At 45.2% G+C, this 24,707-nt stretch overlaps 1 protein-coding gene across 2 annotated transcripts in view; it reads right to left on the reverse strand.

Annotated features, from left to right (window-relative positions):
* Positions 1–24,707, reverse strand: part of CAPS2 (calcyphosine 2) — a 201,512-nt gene that overhangs the window by 53,687 nt on the left and 123,118 nt on the right. For both annotated transcript variants that reach the window (XM_075344907.1, XM_075344906.1), the window contains exon 11: positions 2,903–2,996. In XM_075344907.1, the coding sequence (XP_075201022.1) occupies positions 2,903–2,996 (94 nt within the window). The remainder of the gene's footprint in view (positions 1–2,902; positions 2,997–24,707) is intronic.

Below are 24,707 nucleotides of genomic sequence, written 5' to 3' on the forward strand. Positions count from 1 at the left end.
GTGTTCAAAAGAATCAGCAAATTACAGACCCAAGGAAAACAGACGAGTGCCGGCGAGTCACTGGTAGTGCAAGGACTCTTCGTGCTGGAGAAGACTGGGAGCAGAAGTACCAGTGACTCGCCAGCACCTGAGCAGAAGGAACGTGAAGACTATGCTCAAAGGAGCGCGGAAAATTGAGGAGGGACGACGAGAGATAGAATTAGCAAAAGAAAGATTTCCTGACAAACACCTGATGTCACAGGGACAGAGCCATAAGGATGGGAGCCAATACATGTGATAAAGAAGTGATGAGGCAGCCCATAGCCTGTAAAAGCTCATTTATATATAAAGTGATAAATCATCATTTATCCACAACAAGGCATCTGGTATGAGGGATACAGGTAGAGTATGACTTTATTCAGCAGTCTATAACCTGTATGCCTATATTAATAGGTTAGATACAGTGGTGTGAAAAAGTGCTTGACCCTTCATTATTTCTTATTCTCTTGCATGTATGTCACACTTAAATGTTTCAGATCACCAAACAAATGTAAAATTAATCAAAGATATCACAAATAAACACAAAATGCAGTTTATAAATGAAGGTCTTGATTATTAAGGGAAAAAAATCCAAATCAACTGGGTCCTGCGTGAAAAAGTGATCCCCCCCCTTAAATTATACATTAACTGTGGTTTATCACATCTTTGGGAAGCTGTGTTCAATTTCCATAGCAACACCCATGCCTGATTACTGTTCTCAATAAAAAAAAAAATAACTTAAATGGGACCTGCTTGACAAAGTGAAGAAGACCAAAATATCCTCAAAAGCTAGACATCATGCAGCAATCCAAAGAAATTCAGGAACAAATTAGAAACATAGTAATTGAGATCTATCAGTCTGGAAAAGGTTATAAAGCCATTTCTAAAGCTTTAGGACTCCAGCAAGCCACAGTGAGAGCCATTCTCTATAAATAGTGAAAACATGGAACAGTGGTGAACCTTCCAAGGAGCGGCCGGTCAATCAAAATTACCCCAAGAGTGCAGCAACAACTCATCAAGCAGGTCACAAAAGATTCCACAACAACAGTTAAAGAACTGCAGGCCTCACTTGCCTCAGTTAAGGTCAGTCTTCATGACTCCACCATAAGAAAGACAGGGCAAATATGGCCTGCATGGCAGAGTGAGAAGACGAAAACCACTGCTGAGCAACAACAACATAAAGGCCCGTCTCAGTTTGGCCAGAAAACATCTTGATGATCCCCAAGACTTTTGGCCGAATACTCTGTGGACTGATGACACAAAAGTTTAACTCTTTGGAAGGTGTATGTCCCAATATATCTTGTGTAGAAGTAACACAGTATTTCAGAAAAAGAACATCATACCAGCAGTAAAATATGGTGGTCGTATTGTGATTGTCTGGGGCCGTTTTGCTACTTCTGGACCTGGAAGACTTGCTGTGGTAAATTGAGCCATGAATTCTGCTGTCTACCAAAAAATCCTGAAGGAGAATGTCCGGCTATCTGTTTGTGACCTCCAGCTGAAGCGCACTTGGGTTATGCAGCAAGATAATGAAACAAAACACATTAGCAAGTTCACATCTAAATGGCTTAAGAAAAACAAAATTAAGACTTTGGTGTGGCATAGTCAAAGTCCTGACCATTATCCGATTGACATGCTGTGGCATGACCATAAAAAGGCAGCTCATGCTCGGAAACCCTCCAATGTGGCTGAATTAGAACAATTCTGCAAAGATGAGTGGGCCAAAATTCCTCAGGAACATTGTAAAATACTTGCCAGTTACAGCAAACGCTTTATTGCAGTTATTGCTGCTAAGGGTGGCTCAACCAGTTATTAGGTTTAGGAGGCAATCACTTTCTCACACAGGGCCCAGAAGGTTTGGATTTCTTTTTCCTTTAATAATGCAGACCTTCATGTATAAACGGCAGTTTGTGTTTACTTGTGTTATCTTTGTCTAATTTTTTTTAATTAGTTTGGTGATCTGAAACATTAAAGTGTGACAAACATGCAAAAAAAAATAAGAAATCAGGAAGGGGGTCAAACATTTTTTCCCATCACTGTACATCAAATATGGTGACAGAATCCTTTTAATTAGAATCTCCATAAATAATGGAGGTTGTGTACGGACTACTATTTAACATGCGTTTAAATGCGATTGGCTAATTCTGAACACAACGACATCCCGAATTATAAGAGGGTGTTCCCACTTTTGCAACCACATCATTTTAGTTTATTTTTATTTCCCCACTCTAAATAATGTCAGTTTGTTTCTCAATGCATTTGCACAGATTATAGATGACGATAAAAGGTGGGAAAGGTATGAAATTATTCTTCTTATGTTTTTTAACATGACAAAAAGCTGGTATTTTAAAAGGGTGTGCAGACTTTTTATATCCACCGTATATCTATATATAGCAATAGAAAGACATGATGAAGATGATGGTGTCATGCCCCAGACACTGGTATTTGATCACTCACTACAAAATGTACTCTTTATAAATTCTATCAATATGTCTGCACAAAATGGCTATTTTGTACAGTAGCTGGAAAACACTAAGATTTACCTAATCTATTCACTGTCGTTGGAGACATCATGACCCATAATTAATTTGTCTTCTCCCTGACACACACAATTATTTACGTTTCATAAAATGAACAGAGGGCAAAGAAGTAATGACAGTACTGAAAGAGAGTTCATAGCATGCAGATAAATTAGTACAATTACTGTCCTCAGAAAGCACCCAGCAAACCTATGTGTTCAGATCAATAAAATGGCTTTCTTTCCAGTAAAAGGAGTCTGACAATTCCCAAGCATGATGGCAGGAGCAGCCGCTGTACAGTGACAGGACGCAACACATATACACCTGCATTTACTCTTTAATGACGTATTTTTGTATAAACGTACAGGGTAAAAGTCTTCAATTCCATATGGCTTGCCTTTTCTTTTCCCACATTTGTGCAAATATATTGCTTTTTGGATAAACGGTAATGCATTTGTCCTGTAAAAATATACAAAAATCAGTTAAACTCTTAGTATATGGCACAAGTGAGTAAATGGTTGCAAACATTTCTGCATCAAAGATGTGACTGTTGGCAGGAGAAACAGTGTGGGAAAATGAATTTTTTGAAGTCTGGACCACTAATTTTAGCAATCTCTTCACTAGAGATAAGGTGTGCTGCTCCACTGCTGGCCAACAGTTGATTACGAATCAGTAGAAAATGAAGACGGATGAGCTCGCACTTCCAAAGACAAAGTTAAAAACTCGTTGTCTTTATTCGTGCATTGACTACAAGATGACATGCATGGTTCCATATAGACCCCGCCAACGCATTTTGGAAGCCCTTAATTGTAGAGATATGATATCTCTACGATATGGAGCATTTTGGGCGCTATATACGCCCTTAATTGTAGGGATAGGATATCTCTATGCTATGGAGCTGGAAACACGTCAGAGTCTATATGGAACCATTCATGTAATCTTTTAATCAAATGCCCGAATAAAGAAAACAAGTTTTTAACTTTATCTTGGAAGTGCCAGCTCGTCTTCATTTTCTACTGATCTAGTGCAATGAATCATTCTTGAAGACTGAGCAGAAAATAAATTACATTAATTCATACTGTGCCATTCAATGCTATAAAACCAAATATCGGTAAAAGCACATCTTTTGAAAAGAGCTTCCCTCCAAATACTAAATAGCCTTTTATAACATTAAGAGCCCAGCTACAAAATATGGAGGCCTACAAAGTGATCATGGAGATCCCTGACTTCACGTGTTACAAGACAGAGGCTGTAAAGAGCTACAGCCAAGTTCCTCAAAGGTTCTCTGAAATGTAGCTAGGAAGGAGGTTAAAGAAGACACAATTGGGTCATTTTACCCCTATAAGAGTGACACCAATCTAGAGCTTCGTCTGTGAAAGCAAAGTCATGTAGGTCACTTTGGTTTAGTCAGAGAAATTGAAAAAATCTTCCCAGGCCTAAAGATTCCAAGTAAACCATGAAGATGCAGGAAGATGAAGTGGAGGGATTGAAATGTAATATTTAAGTTGGGCACTCGCGGTTGAGATTTGCTGGATCCCTGAAGCAGTAGATGGGGTGAAAGCAGTCAGCTTCAAAGATAAAAACCCAAAATTAGAAGAGTTGACCATAAATCACCAAAAATTATATATATCCTACTGGGATAAACCAACAACTTGATTAAACCAAATTATCCCAATAAAGCTAATAGATTGATAAAAAGTTTCTTTATTGATGGCATATTAAAAACATAGACACAAATATTTTTTAAAAATTAACATAATTAGAGGCAGGGGGAGCACGTACTATACCCAATATATCCAAGCATATACAATAAAATTACTAAATCCTGGCAGGCCAAATACCAAGCTCAATGCATATACTAGAGTTTAACAAGAGCATTTCAAAAATATATGCAGTTTACAATATCCCTATATTGGTAAAATACCAGCAAAAAACCTGCATTAGTAGCTGCCCAGTAAAACACTTTGCTCATATAATGAATACCAGACCTGCTGCCATATTAGTGGTGTAATACTGCTCCCCTGCCAGCCACTCCAACACGTGTTTCACACCGCTTCCTCAGGGAGTGATCAGCTTCAAAGAGCCCAGATGATTCAAGTTTCTTAGAGAGCGTGTATAATTTCTTTGTGGCATGAGTTCTGCTTGGCCACTTGTCCAACAAGTGTCTAAGCATCTACAAGAAATTGTGTAGACATTGAACTTTTGTGGTTCATATTCTGCAGATTCTGTTATGTATCTTACTTAAGTGGCTGCTCTAAGTGCCAAGTGGCTTGATCCTGGCAAGAATGGGCTGTGGAGGTTTCTTCCCATTGTTCTTCACTATTCAAGGCTGAAGTAAAGGCCAAAATCAAGTTCAAGTATGTTGCAGACAGGAGAGCCATGGCATAAAAGAACTTAAACATTAAAGAAAGTGATGAAGATGGAGCCACTCTTGAAATAGTCAACCAGGAATGAAGTCAAATGCAGGCGCTGGTTGTAGAAAGCAAAAGAAGAATCATTGTCACAACTCTAAGGGGTACTTTGCACGCTGCAACATCGCTAGCCGATGATAGCGATGCCGAGCGCGATAGCACCCGCCCCCGTCGCACATGCGATGTCTTGTGATAGCTGCCGTAGCAAACATTATCGCTACGGCATCTTCACACGCACTTACCTGGTCGGCGCCGTCGCTGTGACTGCCGAAGAATCCCTCCTTCAAGGAGGCGGTGCGTTCGACGTCACTAATCGGCCGGCCAATAGAAGCGGAGGGGCGGAGATGAGCGGGATGTAAACATCCCGCCCACCTTCTCCCTTCCGCATTGCCGGTGGATGGCGGGCGAGGGTAAGGAGATGTTTGTCGCTCTTGTGGCTTCACACACAGTGATGTGTGGAGCTGCAGGAACGACAAACAACATTGTACCTGCGGACGCACCGACATTATGAAAATGAACGACGTGACACAGATCACCGATTTTTGACTGTTTCACGCTCGTTCATCTTCTCTCCTAGGCTTTACACGTTGCGACGTCGTTACCGGCGCCGGATGTACGTCACTTTCGATTTGACCCCGACGATATCGCAGTAGCGATGTAGCAACGTGCAAAGTAACCCTAACAGCTACAACCAACATCAGAGTAAAGCAGGGTACAATTCTTTTAATCCAGTGTCACACGGTGTTTGGCTCAAAATACACTGAGTGTCATGGCGGCGTCAGATGCCGTTCACACTATAGACTGACACACCACATTATGGTTTCTCTGGTTCTTCTGAGTTGCACAGGCAGACTCAGGCATCAACAAGTTGTGTGCTCATTAGTGATTGGGTTAGCAGGAGTTCATCTCTGCTAGCCTGCTGGTTACCTTTAGGATCACATGTTGTGGGAGACCTGTCACAGTTATTCCCCGCTTTTTATTAAGATGATGGAACCTGTATTCCCACGCTGACTATAGCTTTTGCTAAACCAGTCCATGTGCTGTTGTGTCCCAGTTTGCTGGTGATTATATTGCATGCTGCTGGTTGTGTTGTGGAAATCCTCTTGTTGCCTTTTATTTCCTCCCCACTCTTGATTTTCTTCCTATCACGTATTTCTCTAATACCTCCGTGTGTGCTAGCTGTGTGATAGTTTTGGTTTCTCTATTTGTCTATTTCTGTGGGTTCAACCATTCCTGTTCCAGTCCTCCATTGGGGTTTGGGAAAGATCAGCGCTGGCCAGAAGCAGGGCAAGGAAGGTGGCCCGGACATCTTCACCATTAGAGGAATCTCTGGGTCAGGGTCTCTGGATCAGGGACAACTAGGGCCCCCTAGCCCGAGGGCCAGTCCAGGAGTCCAAGTCCCATGCTATCTCCATACCACCCATGGCATCCAACATCAATGGGACTAGATTCCCAATTATTTCACTTATACCAGTAAAAACCGTTAGGAATGCTTCCACTATTTGGCCATTGTTACCTTGCATTACCAATCCAACAGTCTAAGACTAATGCGGGCGTCACACGAGACGATCCATCGTGCGATGTGTTGTCAGGGACACGGTTTTCGTGACGCACATCCGGCATAGTTTGTGACGTCGTTTCGTGTGACACCTACGAGCGTCTCAGAACGATCGCAAATCGGTTACAAATCGTGTATCGAGCATGTGAGGTACTGATGAGCGTGCGAGGTACTGAAGCAAAGTGTGCGGGGTTTGAAGATAAGTGTGGCACAGTTTAAACACAATTACATAGTTCGACACAAGAACATAGTTTGAATTTATCCTTATACGTTTCCCATTGTTGTTTTTTTCTGTTTGTCTACTTTAACGTTTATCCCCATTTAATAGGTGCTCCATGGACAATGCTACCAGCTGTGTATCTTGTCAGATGTATGCATGCCTTGAGCAGCCATTTGAGGGTGAATATGTCTGCACTCGATGCAAGCATGTTGCGTATTTGGAAGCCAAGATAAGTGATCTAAATAAGCAGCTTGCAACACTCAGGGGCATTGCAAACCTGGAGAGGAGTTTAGAGCTCACTGAGCTTTCTCTGGCTGGGGCCAGTGATATGGAGGAGGGTGGAGGTGGAGAAGAACAGGACCCAGAGGTAGGTAGTTGAGTAACAGTTAGAAGAAGAGGTAGGGGGAAAAGTGTCAGGGAGCCTAGTCCTGACCTGGCACAACCTAGTAAATATACCTGTTTGGCTGATATTAGGAATGAAGGGCCAGGACTAGGGTCACTACAGCAGGACATTGCTCCTAGCAACCAGGAAAACAACTGCTGTAGGAAGGAGGTAAATAGGAGTGCAGCAAAGCCCAGACAGATGTTGGTGGTAGGGGACTCTATAATTAGGCGGACAGACAGGGTCATCTGTCGCCGAGACCATGAATGCCGAACAGTATGTTGTCTGACGGGTGCTCGGGTTCGGCATATTGCGGATCGGATAGACAGATTGCTGGGTGGGGCTGGGGAAACCCCAGCGGTCATGGTGCACATTGGTACTAATAACAAAGTTAGAGTCAGGTGGAAGGTCCTTAAAAATGATTACAGGGAACTAGGAGAGAAGCTGAAGTCCAGGACCTCCAAGTTGGTGTTTTCAGAAATACTACCGGTGCCACGAGCGTCACTAGAAAGACAGGGGGAGCTTAGGGAGATAAACACGTGGCTTAGAAATTGGTGCAGGAAGGAAGGGTTCGGGTTCATGGAGAACTGGGCTGACTTCTCAGTCGGCTACAGGCTCTACAGTAGGGACGGGTTGCACCTCAATGGGGAAGGTGCAGCTGTGCTGAGGGAGAAAATGGTCAGAAGGATGGAGGAGCTTTTAAACTAGGATCTGGGGGGAGGGAGGGAAGTGGAGCAAAAAAGGGGATAGAGCAAATAGAGACAGGGAGACGGTAGGGGTCAATGAAGGATTAGTGGGGGATGGGACATGCAAGGAACGTAGGGAGGCTAGGAGGAATAATGGTGATAATAGGATTAAATGTCTACTGGCAAATGCAAGAAGTCTTGCAAACAAAATGAATGAATTGGAGACTCTTATGTCAACCATGGATTATGATGTGGTGGGCATTACGGAAACCTGGCTGGATGAAAGCCATGACTGGGTGACAAACATACAGGGTTATAGTACATTTAGGAGGGACAGGAAAGACGGAAAAGGTGGTGGGGTGTGTATATTTATCAAATCTAACCTAAAACCTGTGTTGAATGATGACATTGCGGGGAACTGCAACAATGTAGAGTCAGTATGAGTAAATGTACATGGGGAGGGTAATAATGGAAAAATGCTAATTGGAGTTTGCTATAAGCCTCCTAACATACCTGAACAAATAGAGGGTGAAATGCTGAAACAAATTGAAAAGGCAGCTAATAATAATAATCGGGTTCTTATTATGGGGGATTTCAACTATACAGACATACAGTGGGACATAGAATCTTCTGGTTGTGCTAAAAGCTGTAAATTCTTATCTACCATTCAAGACCATTTCCTCTCTCAGATGGTAGATGAACCGACGAGGGGAGATAATTTGCTAGATCTGGTCCTGTCAAATAGACCGGAGACAATTTCAGATCTACAGGACCGGGAGCACTTGGGCACCAGTGATCATAATATGGTAAGCTTCAACGTAATATTCAATAGAACATTTCAAAGGGGAAATGCTAAAACCTGGAATTTTAGGAAAGCTGATTTCAACAAATTAAGGGAAGAGCTTAAATGTGTAGATTGGGACAAAGTCATGGTAACTGGGGATACTGAACATAAATGGGGAAAGTTTAAGGATATACTGCTAGAGTCCTGTAAAAAACGTATACCCTCTGGTAATAAAATGTCCCGGAATAAAAATAAACCACTATGGATAAATAAGACTGTACAAAGTATAATAAAACAAAAACAAAGGGTGTTTAAAATCTTGAAGGCTGAGAATACAGAAATAGCATTTCAGGAGTATAAAGATATCAATAGGAAGTGTAAAAAAGAAATCAAGCAAGCAAAATTTGCTACTGAAACAAAAATCGCCAATGACATTAAAATAAATCCCATAATCTTTTATAAATACATTAATGCGAAAAGGAAAACAAAGGATAGTATTTGCTCCTTAAAATATAATAACAAGTTAGTTATAGAGGACAAACAAAAGACTGAGATATTAAATAGGCATTTCTCATGTGTGTTCACCAAGGAACTGACTGTACCAGGGATCATTCAACAAGTGAAAAATCAAAGTTCCCCACCAGATATAATTAATTTAACACAAATAGAAGTACGCCTACGTCTGAGTAAATTAAACATTGACAAATCCCCAGGGCCAGATGGCATTCATCCACGAATATTGAGGGAATTGAGCTCCGTAATTGACAGACCGCTGTATCTCATCTTTTTAGACTCACTTGTAACAGGGTTGGTGCCTCAGGATTGGAGGATTGGTGATGTGGTACCGATATTTAAGAAAGGTAAGAGGGTAGATCCAGGCAACTACCGTCCATTAAGCCTGACATCAGTAGTATGCAAAGTTTTTGAGGGCATTTTAAGGGATGACATGCAAAAATATGTTGCAGAAAATAATATAATAACTGACAGACAGCATGGATTCATGAAAGATAAGTCGTGTCTAACCAACCTGTTGAGGTTCTATGAGGGGCTAAGTGCAAACCTGGATATTGGTAATGCAGCTGATGTGATTTATTTGGACTTTGCAAAGGCATTTGATAGCCTTATACTAAAGCTCCAGAAGCAAGGACTAGGGGAAACTATATGCAACTGGGTAAGGAATTGGCTAAAAGATAGGAAACAAAGAGTAGTCATAAATGGTATATTCTCTAAATGGGCTATAGTCAGCAGTGGGGTGCCGCAGGGATCTGTGCTAGGACCAATTCTTTTTAATCTCTTTATTAATGACCTTGTGGATGGGATTGATAGTAAAGTGTCAGTCTTTGCTGATGACACCAAACTATGTAGGATATTAACCCCTTCAGCCCCCGGGCACTTTCCGTTTTTGCATTTTTGTTTTTTGCTCCTTTTCTTCCGAGAGCCGTAACTTTTTTACTTTTCCGTCAATCTTGCTATATGAGGGCTTGTTTTTTGCGGGACGAGTTGTACTTTTAAATGAAACCATACGTTTTACCATATATTGTACTGGAAAACAGCAAAAAAATTCCAAGTGTGGAAAAACTGCAAAAAAAGTGTGATCGCACAATAGTTTTTGGGATGTTTTATTCACCGTGTTCACTATATGGTAAAACTGATGTATCTATGTGATGCCTCCAAACATGTATAGGTTTACTTATATCTAAGGGGTTAAAAAAAATTCACAAGTTTGTCCAATAAAAGTGGCGTACGTTTTGCGCCATTTTCCGAAACACGTAGCGTTCTCATTTTTCGGGATCTATGGCTCAGTGACGGCTTATTTTTTGCGTCTCGAGCTAATATTTTTAATGGTACCATTTTTGCGCAGATGCTACATTTTGATCGCCTGTTATTGCATTTTGCGTAAAACATGCGGCGACCAAAAAACGTAATTTTGGCGTTTTGGTAAACGGCGTAGCGGCAAAAAAATTCCAATCAGATTAATTGATTTTATATTTTGATAGATCGGGTATTTCTGAACGCGGCGATACCAAATATGTGTATATTTATTTATTTTTTAACCCTTTAATTTTCAATGGGGTGAAAGGGGGGTGATTTGAACTTTTAGGTTTTTTTTTTTTTTTTATTTTTTAAAACCTTTTTTTTTTATTTTACTAGTCCCCCTAGGGGGCTATAGCAATCATCAATCCGATCGCTGTTATCTATCTGCTGATCACAGCTATACAGCTGTAAACCGCAGATTCAGTCACTTCCGGTTTCCCTCTGCTCCGTGCCGAGGAAAAACGAAAGTGAAACTTCGTAGCTGCAGGCATCATCACATGACCCTGTGCTACGATGGCAACCACCGAACGTCACGTGATCACTCACGTGACTTCCGGTGGGGGTGGCGGTAAGTAAAAAACATGGCCGCGCACATATAGCTCTCACTGCCAGACTTTGGCAGCGAGATTTAAGGGGTTAAATGTTGCGAGTGGAAGCGATTCCACTCGCAACATGCAGGCACACGTCAGCTGTTGAAAACAGCTGCTATGTGTGCCGTCCGCCGCCGCCTGCCCGCGGCAGGGGGCGGGGCTTAACGGGACACGATCCTTGACGGATAGATCCGTCCAAGGTCGTGAAGGGGTTAAAAACTGACCTTGATAGTACAATATTACAAAAAGATCTGGATAAGATGTCAGAATGGGCAGATACTTGGCAAATGAGATTTAATGTTGATAAATGTAAAGTAATGCACCTAGGACGTAGTAATCCTATAACTGCGTATACATTAAATGGAAGTAAACTCGGGACTACAGAACAGGAGAAGGATTTGGGTATTCTCATTACAAATAAGCTGAGCAGCAGCACTCAATGTCAAGCAGCAGCTGCAAAAGCAAACACGATTCTAGGGTGTATAAAAAGAGAGATTAGATCCCGTGATCCCAACGTATTGTTACCCCTATATAAATCACTTGTAAGGCCACATCTGGAATATGGGATCCAGTTTTGGGCTCCACATTTTAAAAAGGACATTCAGAAGTTAGAGTCAGTTCAAAGGCAGACTACTACAAGGAATGGAAGGCTTCCCATATGATGACAGGTTGAAAAAGTTAGATATGTTTGGCTTAGAAAAAAGACGTCTCAGAGGAGATCTCATTTATATGTATAAATACATGCGTGGTCAATATAAAGGACTGGCACATGACTTATTTCTTCCAAAGACAATACTAAGGACCAGGGGACACTCACTGTGAGTGGAAGAAAAGCGATTTCGGCAGCTAAATAGGAAAGGGTTCTTTACAGTTAGAGCAGTCAGACTGTGGAATGCCCTACCACAAGAGGTAGTAATGGCAGATACTATAACAGCTTTTAAAAAAGGGCTGGATGATTTCCTCAGTGCACACAACATTGTTGGTTATAAATGACTTGGTGACCAGGTGTAGAACTGGTGGAGGAAGGTTGAACTAGATGGACCTAGGTCTTTTTTCAACCTTAGTAACTATGTAACTATGTTTATTCTTCTCTGCGCCGGTTGTTCATCGTACCCGGGGTAGCACACATCGCTCCGTGTGACACCCCGGGAACGATGAACACAGCTTCCCGCGGCTCCCGAGGGCTATGCAGAAGGAAGGAGGTGGGCGGGATGTTTATGTCCCGCTCATCTCCGCCCCTCCGCTTCTATTGGCCGGCGGCTGTGTGACATCGCTGTGACGCCGAACGCCCCACCCCCTTCAGGAAGTGGATGTTTGCTGCACACAGCGAGGTCACTCAGCAGGTAAGTACGTGTGACGGGGGTTTAATGACTTTGTGTGCCACGGGCAACTAATTGCCCGTGACGCACAAATGACGGGGGCGGATATGATCGCTCGTGCGATCCCACGATGGATCGTATCGTGTGATGCTCGCATAATGAAGATATTGTAACAGTTCTATTTTCTTGAAAGTCTTAAACAAATAATTTGCTACTGTCACTTTGCACTTTTAGGGTGGGGACACATGGAGAATTAGTGTGTGATATCAGTTGCATAGGCAAAGGCTGCAAAAGGGCAGTGCTAAGGAAAGTTAATGTGGCTAATGAGCCACTAGTTTGCTGCAATACCTTTCAATTAGTGGCAATTGTCATGCATCAGTATTCAATCCCTTGAGTCTGTGCACTGTGGTTGGATTCACTGTTCGCCAGACCACAGCAGATACACCTTTTGTTTGGGTGTTTAGTTTCTGTTATCCTTGCTTTAGTTCTATTAGGGTAAGAGGTATATTCATTTACTCATTTGCCTGCCCAATCTCCTTTCAGGTGTGGCTTCAAATACGTTCCTCCTCCTGGTATTTCTTGCTGGTGATATTCTCAATGTGAAGTCCAGCCATATTGCTGTTAGTTTCTGCCAGTCAGTGGATACATTTCACTCTGCTGTTTTTCTTCTCCACTCTGCACCTATTTTATGTTTGTTGTCAGTACATAGGGGGTACATTCTTTAGCAATATTCATCCTCTCTGATAGTTTGGTGTTTGTCTTACTCACTCTGGGATCACTTTCTACTTCAGCACACCTGCCCTTCTGTAGGTAATCTGCACTTTGCTCTGCCTACATGTTCCTTAGGCGAAACGTGAAGTGACTGATGACCAATAAGGCAGCATAGGCCCAAGTTGCCATTGTTTAGTCTGTGGTCAGGGCTAGTCCAACTGCCACAGGAACCATTAGGGACTGGTGGGTTCGGATCTCTAGTCTTTACAGCTGCAATTTTATAATAATGCGTTACGTTTACCCCTAGTGAGTTGCTGTATGAACATAACAGCAATGTACCATACTGCGATCTGTACTACATGACGTGTATTGGGGGCCACAGTCGGCATGTTGCATCAGCCTAAATCACAATATCCTATAATGTTGTTTTGGGTTTTTTGCTGGTCTTCTGATTTGTAAAATGTCATATTTGGATACATTTTCTGTGCTGAAAACAAATGTAGGATTCATAGACTTTCCTAATTATCAGATGGCCATTTAAGCACATTTAACTCTATGCTATGATAAAGCTTTATTTACACAAAACTGGGAAAACCCCTTTAAAACTGCATTACTGAACCATGTGTTCATTTCAGTCGCTAACTGATAAAAAGCTATGGCTCATTACCTAACACAAAATCTATGATTGCACTAACACATTGGAAAAAAAAGAGCAGAAAGTTGATTTCAGAGAATAAACATAGTCAATTAGCCACAAAAGCCTCATATATCCACCAAAAAAACAATACAATCTGGCAGCCATTAATGTTGGAAATCCTCAAATTAGCAAGTGGCATGATTAGCATCAAGGAAGAGCTGCAGGCAAATCTGTCCTTTAATGAAACACTATCACTCACTTGTAACAGTGATCAGAGTTTTATATAAGACTTCTATACTATTGGGATAAGCAATCTTAATGGTTTTTATACAGAATAGTTCTATGTATTCAATTAGAGCAAGTATCAGATGTTAATTAACCAAGTTGTGTGCATGGCAGCTGATGTCAAGGGTTTGTCTAAGGCTCTGTTTACACTACGGTCATGGCTTCTACTACTTAATGGAGCCAAGACAGCAATGATTGATCCTTTTTTACATAGATCCCAGCAAAACCTCAGAGATTTCCATGTTTACAATGAGGTCTATCAGGCATAGTTTTTTTTTTTACTTGTAAGAAAAGGACCGCATGATGTCCTTGCTAGCAAAAGACTGCCAGTACTTATAAATCCTCTCCGTTGTCGTGAAGAAGGATTTTTAATTCTATCGTTAACTGCTCATTACTTACATTAACCAAAAATGAAGTAAGGCCATAGTACTGAATATACATCATACACCGGGGTACCACTACGTAGTGGCTCCCGAGTGGGTATGTTCTTCAATAGACATTTTATAAAGGAGAACAAGAAGGTTGTGGAAATATAAGTAGACTAGAAGTTGGCCCGATTCGAACGCATCGGGTATTCTAGAATTTATTGTGTAGTTAATGTATGATTTTTGTTATATATATCGATGTTGTTGTGTGTAGTTGCCAGTGTTTGTGTAGGGCACTGTAAATGTTCTGGGTGTTGTCTGGGTGGGGGTGTGTGAGAGCGGTGTTGTATGTGTGTTGCGTTGTGTATGTTGCGTTGTTTGTGGAGCGCTGTGTGTCTACAGCGTTCTGTGTGTGTGGTGCTGTGTGTGTTGCGTGGTTTGTGTGGGTGTGGAGTGCGTGTGTGTGTTTTGGGGGAGGTATGTTTTGTGCAGTGTGTGTGTTGCGCGGTATGTGCGTATATTTGTGTATGCCGCGGTCTTTGTGTGTTGGGTGTTGTGTGTGTGTGTGGCGTTGTCTGTGTGTGTGTGGGTGTCTGTGTAGGGCGGTGTTTGTGGTTCCCAGTGTGTGTGTGGTGTGTTGTGCGGTGCGCGTGTGGCGCTGTGTGTGTGTTTTGGGGGGAGGTGTGCACCCCCATCGTGCTCCATCCCCCATGCTGCGCACCCCCCATCGTTCTCCATCCCCCATGCTGCGCACCCCCCATCGTGCTCCATCCCCCATGCTGCGCATCCCCATCGTGTTCCATCCCCCATGCTCCGCACCCCCCATCGTGCTCCATCCCCCATGCTGCGCACCCCCATCGTGCTCCATCCCCCATGCTGCGCACCCCCCATCGTGCTACATCCCCCATGCTGCGTACTCCCCATCGTGCTACATCCCCCATGCTGCGTACTCCCCATCGTGCTTCATCCCCCATGCTGCGCATCCCCATCGTGCTCCATCTCCCATGCTGCGCACTCCCCATCGTGCTCCACAGTCACACATCAGACAGTATACACGCACACATCTGATCGCATACATTCACACCCCACTTCTCCCTGTGCCCTCCGGTGGGCGGTCCCAGCAGCTGTGCTGCACGCCGTGCTCCTCTGCCGACACTCACAGATCCGATCACATACACTCACACATCAGAACACACGCACACACCCGATCGCATACACGCACACACCCGATCGCATACACGCACACACAAACTGACGATATCGCACATACGCGCTCACACACTCACAATATCCGGAGATACCCCATTCTTCCGGACATGTGATCCTCCGGCAGATCCTGGAAGGTCACTGCACGCACAGTATCGCCGCCGAGAAGTAAGCGATATCACTGGATGTTGTTGTGTGTGGATGCGATCTGATGTGTGTGTGAGGTGTGTGTGAGAGTGAGTGAGTGTGATCTGATGTGTGTGTCTGTTCTTATGTGTGTGTGTGTGTGTGTGTGTGCGTGTGTGTGTGTTCCGCCGCTGCAGGACCTTGATGCGCTCACCTGCTCCCGGTCGGCGTCTGGTGAGTATGACTGCGGGGTCTTCTTTCGTCTTCTGGGGGTGCGTGCGGAGGTCCGGGGCGAGCGGCTAATCCATGTGGGGGGCGGGGCCAGGCCGAGGCGAGCGGCCAATCCGTTGTGGGGGCGGGGCAGGCCGAGCCCAGCGGCCAATCCGACAGTTGTCACTTTTATGACACTTACGGTGACACTGTCACGTGACACAATTTTGGAGCAAGACAGACAGACAGAACGAGGCAATTATATATATAGATAAAAAGGCATATGTAACCTTTTAGTAGAAAGAGAGGGCAGACTATATAGACAAAATAATTCAGAGCAGAAAAATATAAAATTTTCTTAATCAATTTCCACAACTTTTCTAGTGGTCACACCGGCTGGGAGGGGAGGGCTCAATTCTCATTTTCCTGTCCACCGCAGGTTTTCACGTAACACTTGTCAGCCCTTTCTCTTACCTGATCTCTCGTTTCAATTCCATTTTGTATTATTCATAATTTTTGCATAATAAAATATTTAAAATATTATTTTTCAATTAGTTTCTTGGTTTCTGTTCTCAATACTTACATTACTGGCTACAGATACTTCTGCAACCAAATACTAAACGTGTGCACATACCTTGAATCAACAGCAGTGCACCGCAAGCAGAAAGTCGGGAGGCAGGGGAGCGGTATGCTCCTGAAGAATGAACATGAGAACAACCCTTTTAGGTGAGCACAGCTTTACAAAGGTTGTCTTCTCTCATTGAAAAAAAATAAGTTTACATGGTGCGTTCTATGGGCAAAAGTAGAGCAACTTACCCATAGCAGTTTTTTAGAATTTGCTTCAGACGTTTGCCCTGTCCTCTGGTCTTGAGGCCAGAAAAATGCAACGCTATCTAGATCGGCATGACTAAAGCTGGGTTCACACTAAACGACAGCGACAACGACGTCGCTGTTACGTCACCATTTTCTGTGACGTAGCAGCGACCTTGTAAGTCGCTGTTATGATCGCTGCTTAGCTCTCAAACACAGCAGCCGAAGCAGCGATCATAACGACACGCGTCGCTGTGCTGCAACATGTGCAGAGAGCAGGGAGCCGCGCACAATGAGCCGCGCACAATGAGCGCTGGCTCCCTGCTCTCCTAGCTACAGTACACATCGGGTTAATTACACGATGTGTACTGCAGCTACATGTGCAGAGAGCAGGAAGCCACGCACACTGCTTAGCGCTGGCTCCATGCACTCCTAGCTATAGTACACATAGGGTTAATTACACGATGTGTACTGCAGCTACATGTGCAGAGAGCAGGAGCCGGCACTGACAGCGTGAGAGCGGCGGAGGCTGGTAACGAAGGTAAATATCGGGTAATCACCTTGGTTACCCGATGTTTACCTTGGTTACAGCTTACCGCAGCTGCCAGATGCCGGCTCCTGCTCCCTGCTCGCTTCATTTCGTCGCTCTCTCGCTGTCACACACAGCGATCTGTGCGTCACAGCGGGAGAGCGACGACCAAAAAATGAAGCTGGACATTCAGCAACGAGCGGCGACCTCACAGCAGGGGCCAGCTCGTTGCTGGATGTCACACACAGCGACAGCGACGGGACGTCGCTGCAACGTCACAGAAAATGGTGACGTAGCAGCGACGTCGTTGTCGTTGTCGCTGTGTGTGACACCACCTTTAGTTTACCTTTCTGCTTGTCCCTCTCTTTAAGGCATTAGGGTAAACATTATGTGATCCCACACCTTTCAACCTCTAACCACCTTGGCTAGTAAATGGTACAAGGTGAGGTATCGCATAGAGAGAGAGAATGTACAGAAGGAAACAGACTGCCAACTCAGAAGGGATCTACATGTTATTACGCAGTGTAAGGATACCTTTTTACGTGTAAGGGAACCATTCCACTTGGGTATTACTCATGCGAATCTTGCATCGGTATCACCCGGCACGGCCTGATGCTCTCCGGACATGAATGTGCAGCTGCATGAAACTACATGCAGATCACCCGCTCCTGTCAGGAAAGTTTGCGGACGCGCCGGGTGATACCGATGCGAGAATCATGCGAGTCATATGCAAGTGGAACCATATCTTAAAGCTGAGTGTCAAACATATGGCAGGCAGAATTGGCCCAATTAGCTCTAGAAGGAGAAGCAGATGAAGAATATCTTCCTTTTTTGGGAATAGTTTTGTAAGATTTCATGTTTCACCTTTCCATTCTTATTGTAGCCTTAATTTGATGTCTTTATACTGCAATTTCTGCAGTAGGCTATACAGTGCTGAAAGCCTTAAAGGGAAGGTGTCGCTTTTTTTTGTATTAAAAATAGTGATGATATCAAGTATTTTTAATACAAAATTAAAATCACTGCTTATTTAGTTTTTATTTAATTCTAATTTACTGAAGGCACTGGGGGCTGCCATGCTGGATTTGCTGTGTAACGACAGTTACTCACTCCTTTATGGCAGCCCCTGTGCCTAGACTCTGGTAGTCGTAATCCAACCCCTAGGCTTATTACAGGACAGCTCCCTGCTGTGAAATGGACGCGCCCCCTGGGCTGTCCAGATCACAGCAGAGGGAGGAGATCAGCGCCATCTTTCTGCAGCTCACAGCGGTTATGCTGTTTGCTGAACTTTTCCCCCTGTCACCCGTTCGGCCCGTGGGAGTAGTGTACTGGCGCCCCTCCCCCGCCGCCAATGCTACCATCTCCGATAATACCCCCACGCTCTCCCCCCCATGGCCTGTCACCTGTCAGCCTGTTTGAGTAGTGTACGGCCCCCCTCCCTCCCCGGCCGCAGCGGGCGTGCTTGTGCATTGTGTGTCTGTGCGTGTGGCAGAGCATTTTGTGTGTGTGCTGGCAGAGCATTCTGTGTGCGTGTGGCAGAGCATTTTGTGTGTGTGCTGGCAGAGCATTGTGTGTGCGTGCATGTGCTTGTGTGTGTGTGGCAGAGCATATAGTGTGTGTGCTGGCAGAGCATTGTGTGCGCGTGTGGCAGAGCATTTGTGTGTGTGCTGGCAGAGCAATGTGTGTGCGTGCTTGTGTGTGTGGCAGAGCATTTTGTGTGTGTGCTGGCAGAGCAATGTGTGTGCGTGCTTGTGTGTGTGCGTGCTTGTGTGCGTGTGTAGCAGAGCATTTTGTGTGTGTGCTGGCAGAGCATTATGTGTGCGTGCTTGTGTGTGCTGGCAAAGCATTGTGTGTGCGTGTGGCAGAGCATTTTGTGTGTGTGCTTGTGTGTGTGCGTGGCAGAGCATTTTGTCTGTGTGCTGGCAGAGCATTGTGTGTGCGTCTGGCAGAGCATTTTGTGTGTGGTGGCAGAGCATTGTGTGTGCGTGTGTTTGTGGCAGAGCATTTTGTGTGTGTGCTGGTAGAGCAATGTGTGTGTGTGCTTGTGCGTGTGGCAGAGCATTTTGTGTGTGTGCTGGCAAAGCATTGTGTGTGCGTGCATGTGGCAGAGCATTTTGTGCGTGCATGTGGCAGAGAATTTTGTGCAAGCGTGTGGCAGAACATCTTGTGCGTGCATGTGGTAGAGCATTTTGTGCGTGCGTGTGGCAGAGCATTTTGTGTGTGCGTGCGTGGCAGAGCACTGTGCATGCATGGCAGAGCATTGTGTGTGCGTGCGGGTGGCAGAGCATTTTGTGCGTGCATTTGGCAGACCATTTTGTGCATGCATGTGGTAGAGCATTTTGTACGTGCATGTGGCAGAGCATTGTGTGTGCGTGCGTGGCAGAGCACTGTGCATGCATGGCAGAGCATTGTGTGTGCATGCGTGTGGCAGAGCATTTTGTGCGTGCGTGTGGCAGAGCATTTTGTGCGTGCATTTGGCAGAGCATTTTGTGCGTGCATGTGGCAGAGCATTTTGTGTGTGCGTGCATGTGGCAAAGCATTGTAAGTGCATGGCAGAGCATTGTGTGTGCGTGCATGTGGCAGAGCATTTTGTGCATGTATGGGTCAGAGCATTTTGTGCGTGCGTGTGGCAGAGCATTTTGTGTGTGTGCGTGTGTGGCAGTGCATTGTGCGTGCGTGGCAGAGCATTGTGTGTGCGTGCCTGGCAGAGCATTGTGTGTGCATGCCTGGCAGAGCATTGTGTGTGTGTGTGCGTGGCAGAGCATTGTGTGCGTGCATGGCAGAGCACTGTGCATGCATGGCAGAGCATTGTGTTTGCGTGCGTGTGGCAGAGCATTTTGTGTGTGCGTGTGGCAGAGCATTTTGTGCGTGCATGTGGCAGAGCATTTTGTGCGTGCATGTGGCAGAGCATTTTGTGTATGCATGTGGCAGAGCATTGTGTGTGCGTGCATGTGGCAGAGCATTGTGTGTGCGTGCCTGTGGCAGAGCATTGTATGTGCGTGCATGTGGCAGAGCATTGTGTGTGCATGCGTGTGGCAGAGCATTGTGCGTGCGTGCGTGGCAGAGCATTGTGTATGCGTGCCTGGCAGAGTATTGTGTGTGCATGCCTGGCAGAGCATTGTATGTGCGTGCCTGGCAGAGCATTGTGTGTTCGTGCATATGGCAGAACATTTTACGCATGCATGTGGCAGAGCATTTTGTGCGTGCATGTGGCAGAGCATTTTGTGCATGTGGCAGAGCATTTTGTGAGTGCATGTTGCAGAGCATTTTGTGCGTGCATATGGCAGAGCATTGTGTGTGCGTGCGTGGCAGTGCATTGTGTGTGCGTGGGTGGCAGAGCATTTTGTGTGTGTGCATGGCAGAGCATTGTGTGTGTGTGCGTGGCAGAGCATTGTGTCAGCGTGCGTGGCAGAGCATTGTGTCAGTGTGCGTGGCAGAGCATTGTGTCAGCGTGCGTGGCAGAGCATTGTGTCAGCGTGCGTGGCAGAGCATTGTGTCAGCGTGCGTGGCAGAGCATTGTGTCAGCGTGTGTGGCAGAGCATTGTGTCAGCGTGCATGGCAGAGCATTGTGTGTGTGCGTGCGTGGCAGAGCATTGTGTGTGTGTGTGCGTGGCAGAGCATTGTGTGCGTGCATGGCAGAGCACTGTGCATGCATGGCAGAGCATTGTGTGTGCTTGCGTGTGGCAGAGCATTTTGTGCGTGCGTGTGGCAGAGCATTTTGTGCGTGCATGTGGCAGAGCATTTTGTGCGTGCATGTAGCAGAGCATTTTGTGTATGCATGTGGCAGAGCATTGTGTGTGCGTGCATGTGGCAGAGCATTGTGTGTGCGTGCCTGTGGCAGAGCATTGTATGTGCGTGCATGTGGCAGAGCATTTTGTGCGTTTGTGCATGGGTCAGAGCATTTTGTGCGTGCGTGTGGCAGAGCATTTTGTGTGTGCGTGGATGTGGCAGAGCATTTTGTGCATACATGTGGCAGAGCATTGTGTCAGCGTGCGTAGCAGAGCATTGTGCGTGCGTGGCAGAGCATTGTGTATGCGTGCCTGGCAGAGTATTGTGTGTGCGTGCCTGGCAGACCATTGTGTGTGCGTGCCTGGCAGAGCATTGTATGTGCGTGCCTGGCAGAGCATTGTGTGTTCGTGCATATGGCAGAACATTTTACGCGTGCATGTGGCAGAGCATTTTGTGCGTGCATGTGGCAGAGCATTTTGTGCATGTGGCAGAGCATTTTGTGAGTGCATGTGGCAGAGCATTTTGTGCGTGCATGTGGCAGAGCATTGTGTGTGCGTGCGTGGCAGTGCATTGTGTGTGCGTGCGTGGCAGAGCATTTTGTGTGTGTGCGTGGCAGAGCATTGTGTGTGCGTGCGTGGCAGAGCATTGTGTCAGCGTGCGTGGCAGAGCATTGTGTCAGCGTGCGTGGCAGAGCATTGTGTATGCGTGCGTGTGGCAGAGCATTATGCGTGCGTGTGGCAGAACATTATGTGTGCGTGGCAGAGCATTGTGGGTGAGCGTGTGGAAGAGTATTGCGGGCGTGTGGCAGAGCATTTCGGGTGGTCGTGCATGCAGAGCATTGCACCGTCATGCTGCTCGGTCACAAACACAGTATATACACAGTGTTCACACGGTATATACAAACAGTATATAGTATATACACACACAATACACGGTATATAGTATATACACACGCTGGCTCTGCCTCCCTCATGCTGCTCGGTCACACACACAGTATATAAACACTGTACACACTGTATGTAGTATATACACACAGTATATGGTATATAGTATATACACACGCTGGCTACGCCTCGTTCATGCTGCTTGGTCACACACACAATATACACACAGTGTACACACGGTCTATAGTATATACACACAGTATATAGTATATGCACACAGTACATGGTATATAGTATATACACACGCTGGCTCCGCCTCCTTCATGCTGCTCGGTCACATACACAGTATATACACACCATACACACGGTATATAGTATATACGCACAGTATATAGTATATACACACACAGTACATGATATATAGTATATACACATGCTGGCTCCGCTGCCCTCATGCTGGGTGCTCGGTCACACACACAATATATACATAGTGTACACACACACACTGCGTGCGTCCGTGTAGCAGAGCATTGCGGGCGTGCATGTGGCAGAACATTGCAAGTGTGCGTGCATGCGACAGAGCATTGCTGGACTGGGGCATGCAGAGCGTTATGTGGGGAGCACGACGTAGCTGTCCTTGGTGACACTTTAGAAATTTGTGGTCACCAACAAAATGGCTCTGCACTGTGTCTCTACACTTCATTCTCTCTTATCTGTTGGAAACACCCAGATTGGGAGGGGGAGCTGTGATATCACACACAGGAGAGCAAATTCTGTCCACTTTACTGCAGCTGTAATCCAGGCTTTTTCTACAGTGGGATATCTGTAGGATTTCAGCAGCTGCTCCCCCTAGTGTGTAAGAGTGGAAAATATCAAACTTTTTAATTTTTTTTTTATATTTTGCTCAATTAAAAACAAATAATAATATTTAAACAAAACATTAAAACATTAATACTTTACATTTTTTCAGTTATTGAAATTTTTTTTTTTGGGCACGACACTTTCCCTTTAAAAATGTTGTCCAATATGGAAAACTATTTTTTTTAGCACTTGAAATGAAAAAAACGGTGGCATAATCACCTTTCATTGCCCCCACAAGTCCAAGCACAGGCTGCAGCGATCAGGTGATTAGAAGAGCACGTCATCAGATGTTTCTCTTTGCTGCAGTCAATCACAGGCTGCAATGAATCCATGATTAGAGATGAGCGGACCCAAACAGTAAAGTTCAGTCTTCATAGTGAACATAGACTTTACAAAAAAAATCAGTGTTTGAGTTCGGGTGCTTTGCGTATGCTAACCACTCGATCGGCATCACTGTGCTTGGTGCTCAGCCCAGTGTGAGCCTCTAATAGTGTTTGATCGGCTCTCATTGGGGGTAAAAACAGCGTGTTCGGATGTAGTGTGAACAACAACAAAAAATAGAAAAAACCCTGCCCTCCCTCGCTCTGTTTATGACTGGCTGCATTTAGCTGGAGACCTGAACTGCCCAATCAGTGACTTCTAATGACGTTTGGATCAAGTCTCCAGAACAGATGTTTATCTAAAGTCCGGCTGAACCCGCCGAACCGAACCTCCATGGTCCACTAATCTCTATCTATGACTTTTACATGAAGCAGGTATTGGTTCTGGAGCTAGCGCATACCTCTGCAGCCACCTATGATGAATGCGTCGAGACGATGGAAGGCAAATATGAAACTTTTTTTTTCTTAAGTAAATCCCTGCCTTAGATTTGTTGTTCTATAATGGACAACCCATTTAAATGGAGATTTGCATGGCTACACCACTTTTGAGCAGGGACAGATATACCATATAGTTTAATGCTTATATTTTGTTATCTTACCGGTTTTTGCCAAACTGACGATATTCATAAATTGTAAGAGACTTGTCATGTGCGAAAAAGAACCCAATAAGCTCCCTGCAGGCATCACGACCATGACCAGCTGAGGGAGGATTCTCCGGTCATGATGTCTGTGTAACCAAACCCCCTTATCCTCTAAAATTAAACACACGGACTGCATGCGACTTGGTTCAAATGGCCACAGCAGCCTTTTTATTGCCTATTGTTTTACAGACTAGTACCTTAGGGACGCCGTCCAACGGGCGACCCAAAACAACCACATAACGGTAACAATAGACAATAACATTTACAATACCCCCCGGGGTAGGCCCAGTCCACTACTACTACTCCCCCTGTCCCCGGCCGCAACACACCGACCCAGAGACGAGGTGCCAATCACCCACGGATTGACCCCCACACTTTGGCAGAACCCCGTGCCTGCCACATCCCGGAAACCGAGAGCCACCATACCAAGACAATGACTCCCGGTCCAGCCACCAATCACTTCCAAACCTCTGGACCAGACCTACCCCCACCGCTACTGTGACAAAAGGTATCCCAACTACCCAAAAACATCTCCCACATGACAACACAAAGGGAGGGTGGGCGGGGATCGTTCGGCGTCCGGAAACAGAAGAGGAGGTAACTCCTTCCTCTCCCAGCTAACCCTTTCCCTGCTCCTCCTCTTCCTCCCCGGCTAAAACCATCCCCCAAAGCCATATTAGGCATATACCACTGTCCCTATTAACCCATCACTCCCTACCTCCCCCTTGGTCATGTCGCCCCTCCCCCCAAGTGGGTCCGTGGCTTTCTTGACCAGCTGAGGGAGGATTCTCCGGTCATGATGTCTGTGTAACCAAACCCCCTTATCCTCTAAAATTAAACACACGGACTGCATGCGACTTGGTTCAAATGGCCACAGCAGCCTTTTTATTGCCTATTGTTTTACAGACTAGTACCTTAGGGACGCCGTCCAACGGGCGACCCAAAACAACCACATAACGGTAACAATAGACAATAACATTTACAATACCCCCCGGGGTAGGCCCAGTCCACTACTACTACTCCCCCTGTCCCCG

Source organism: Anomaloglossus baeobatrachus, chromosome 4 (genome assembly GCF_048569485.1).
Source record: "Anomaloglossus baeobatrachus isolate aAnoBae1 chromosome 4, aAnoBae1.hap1, whole genome shotgun sequence".
NCBI classification, from domain to species: domain Eukaryota; kingdom Metazoa; phylum Chordata; class Amphibia; order Anura; family Aromobatidae; genus Anomaloglossus; species Anomaloglossus baeobatrachus.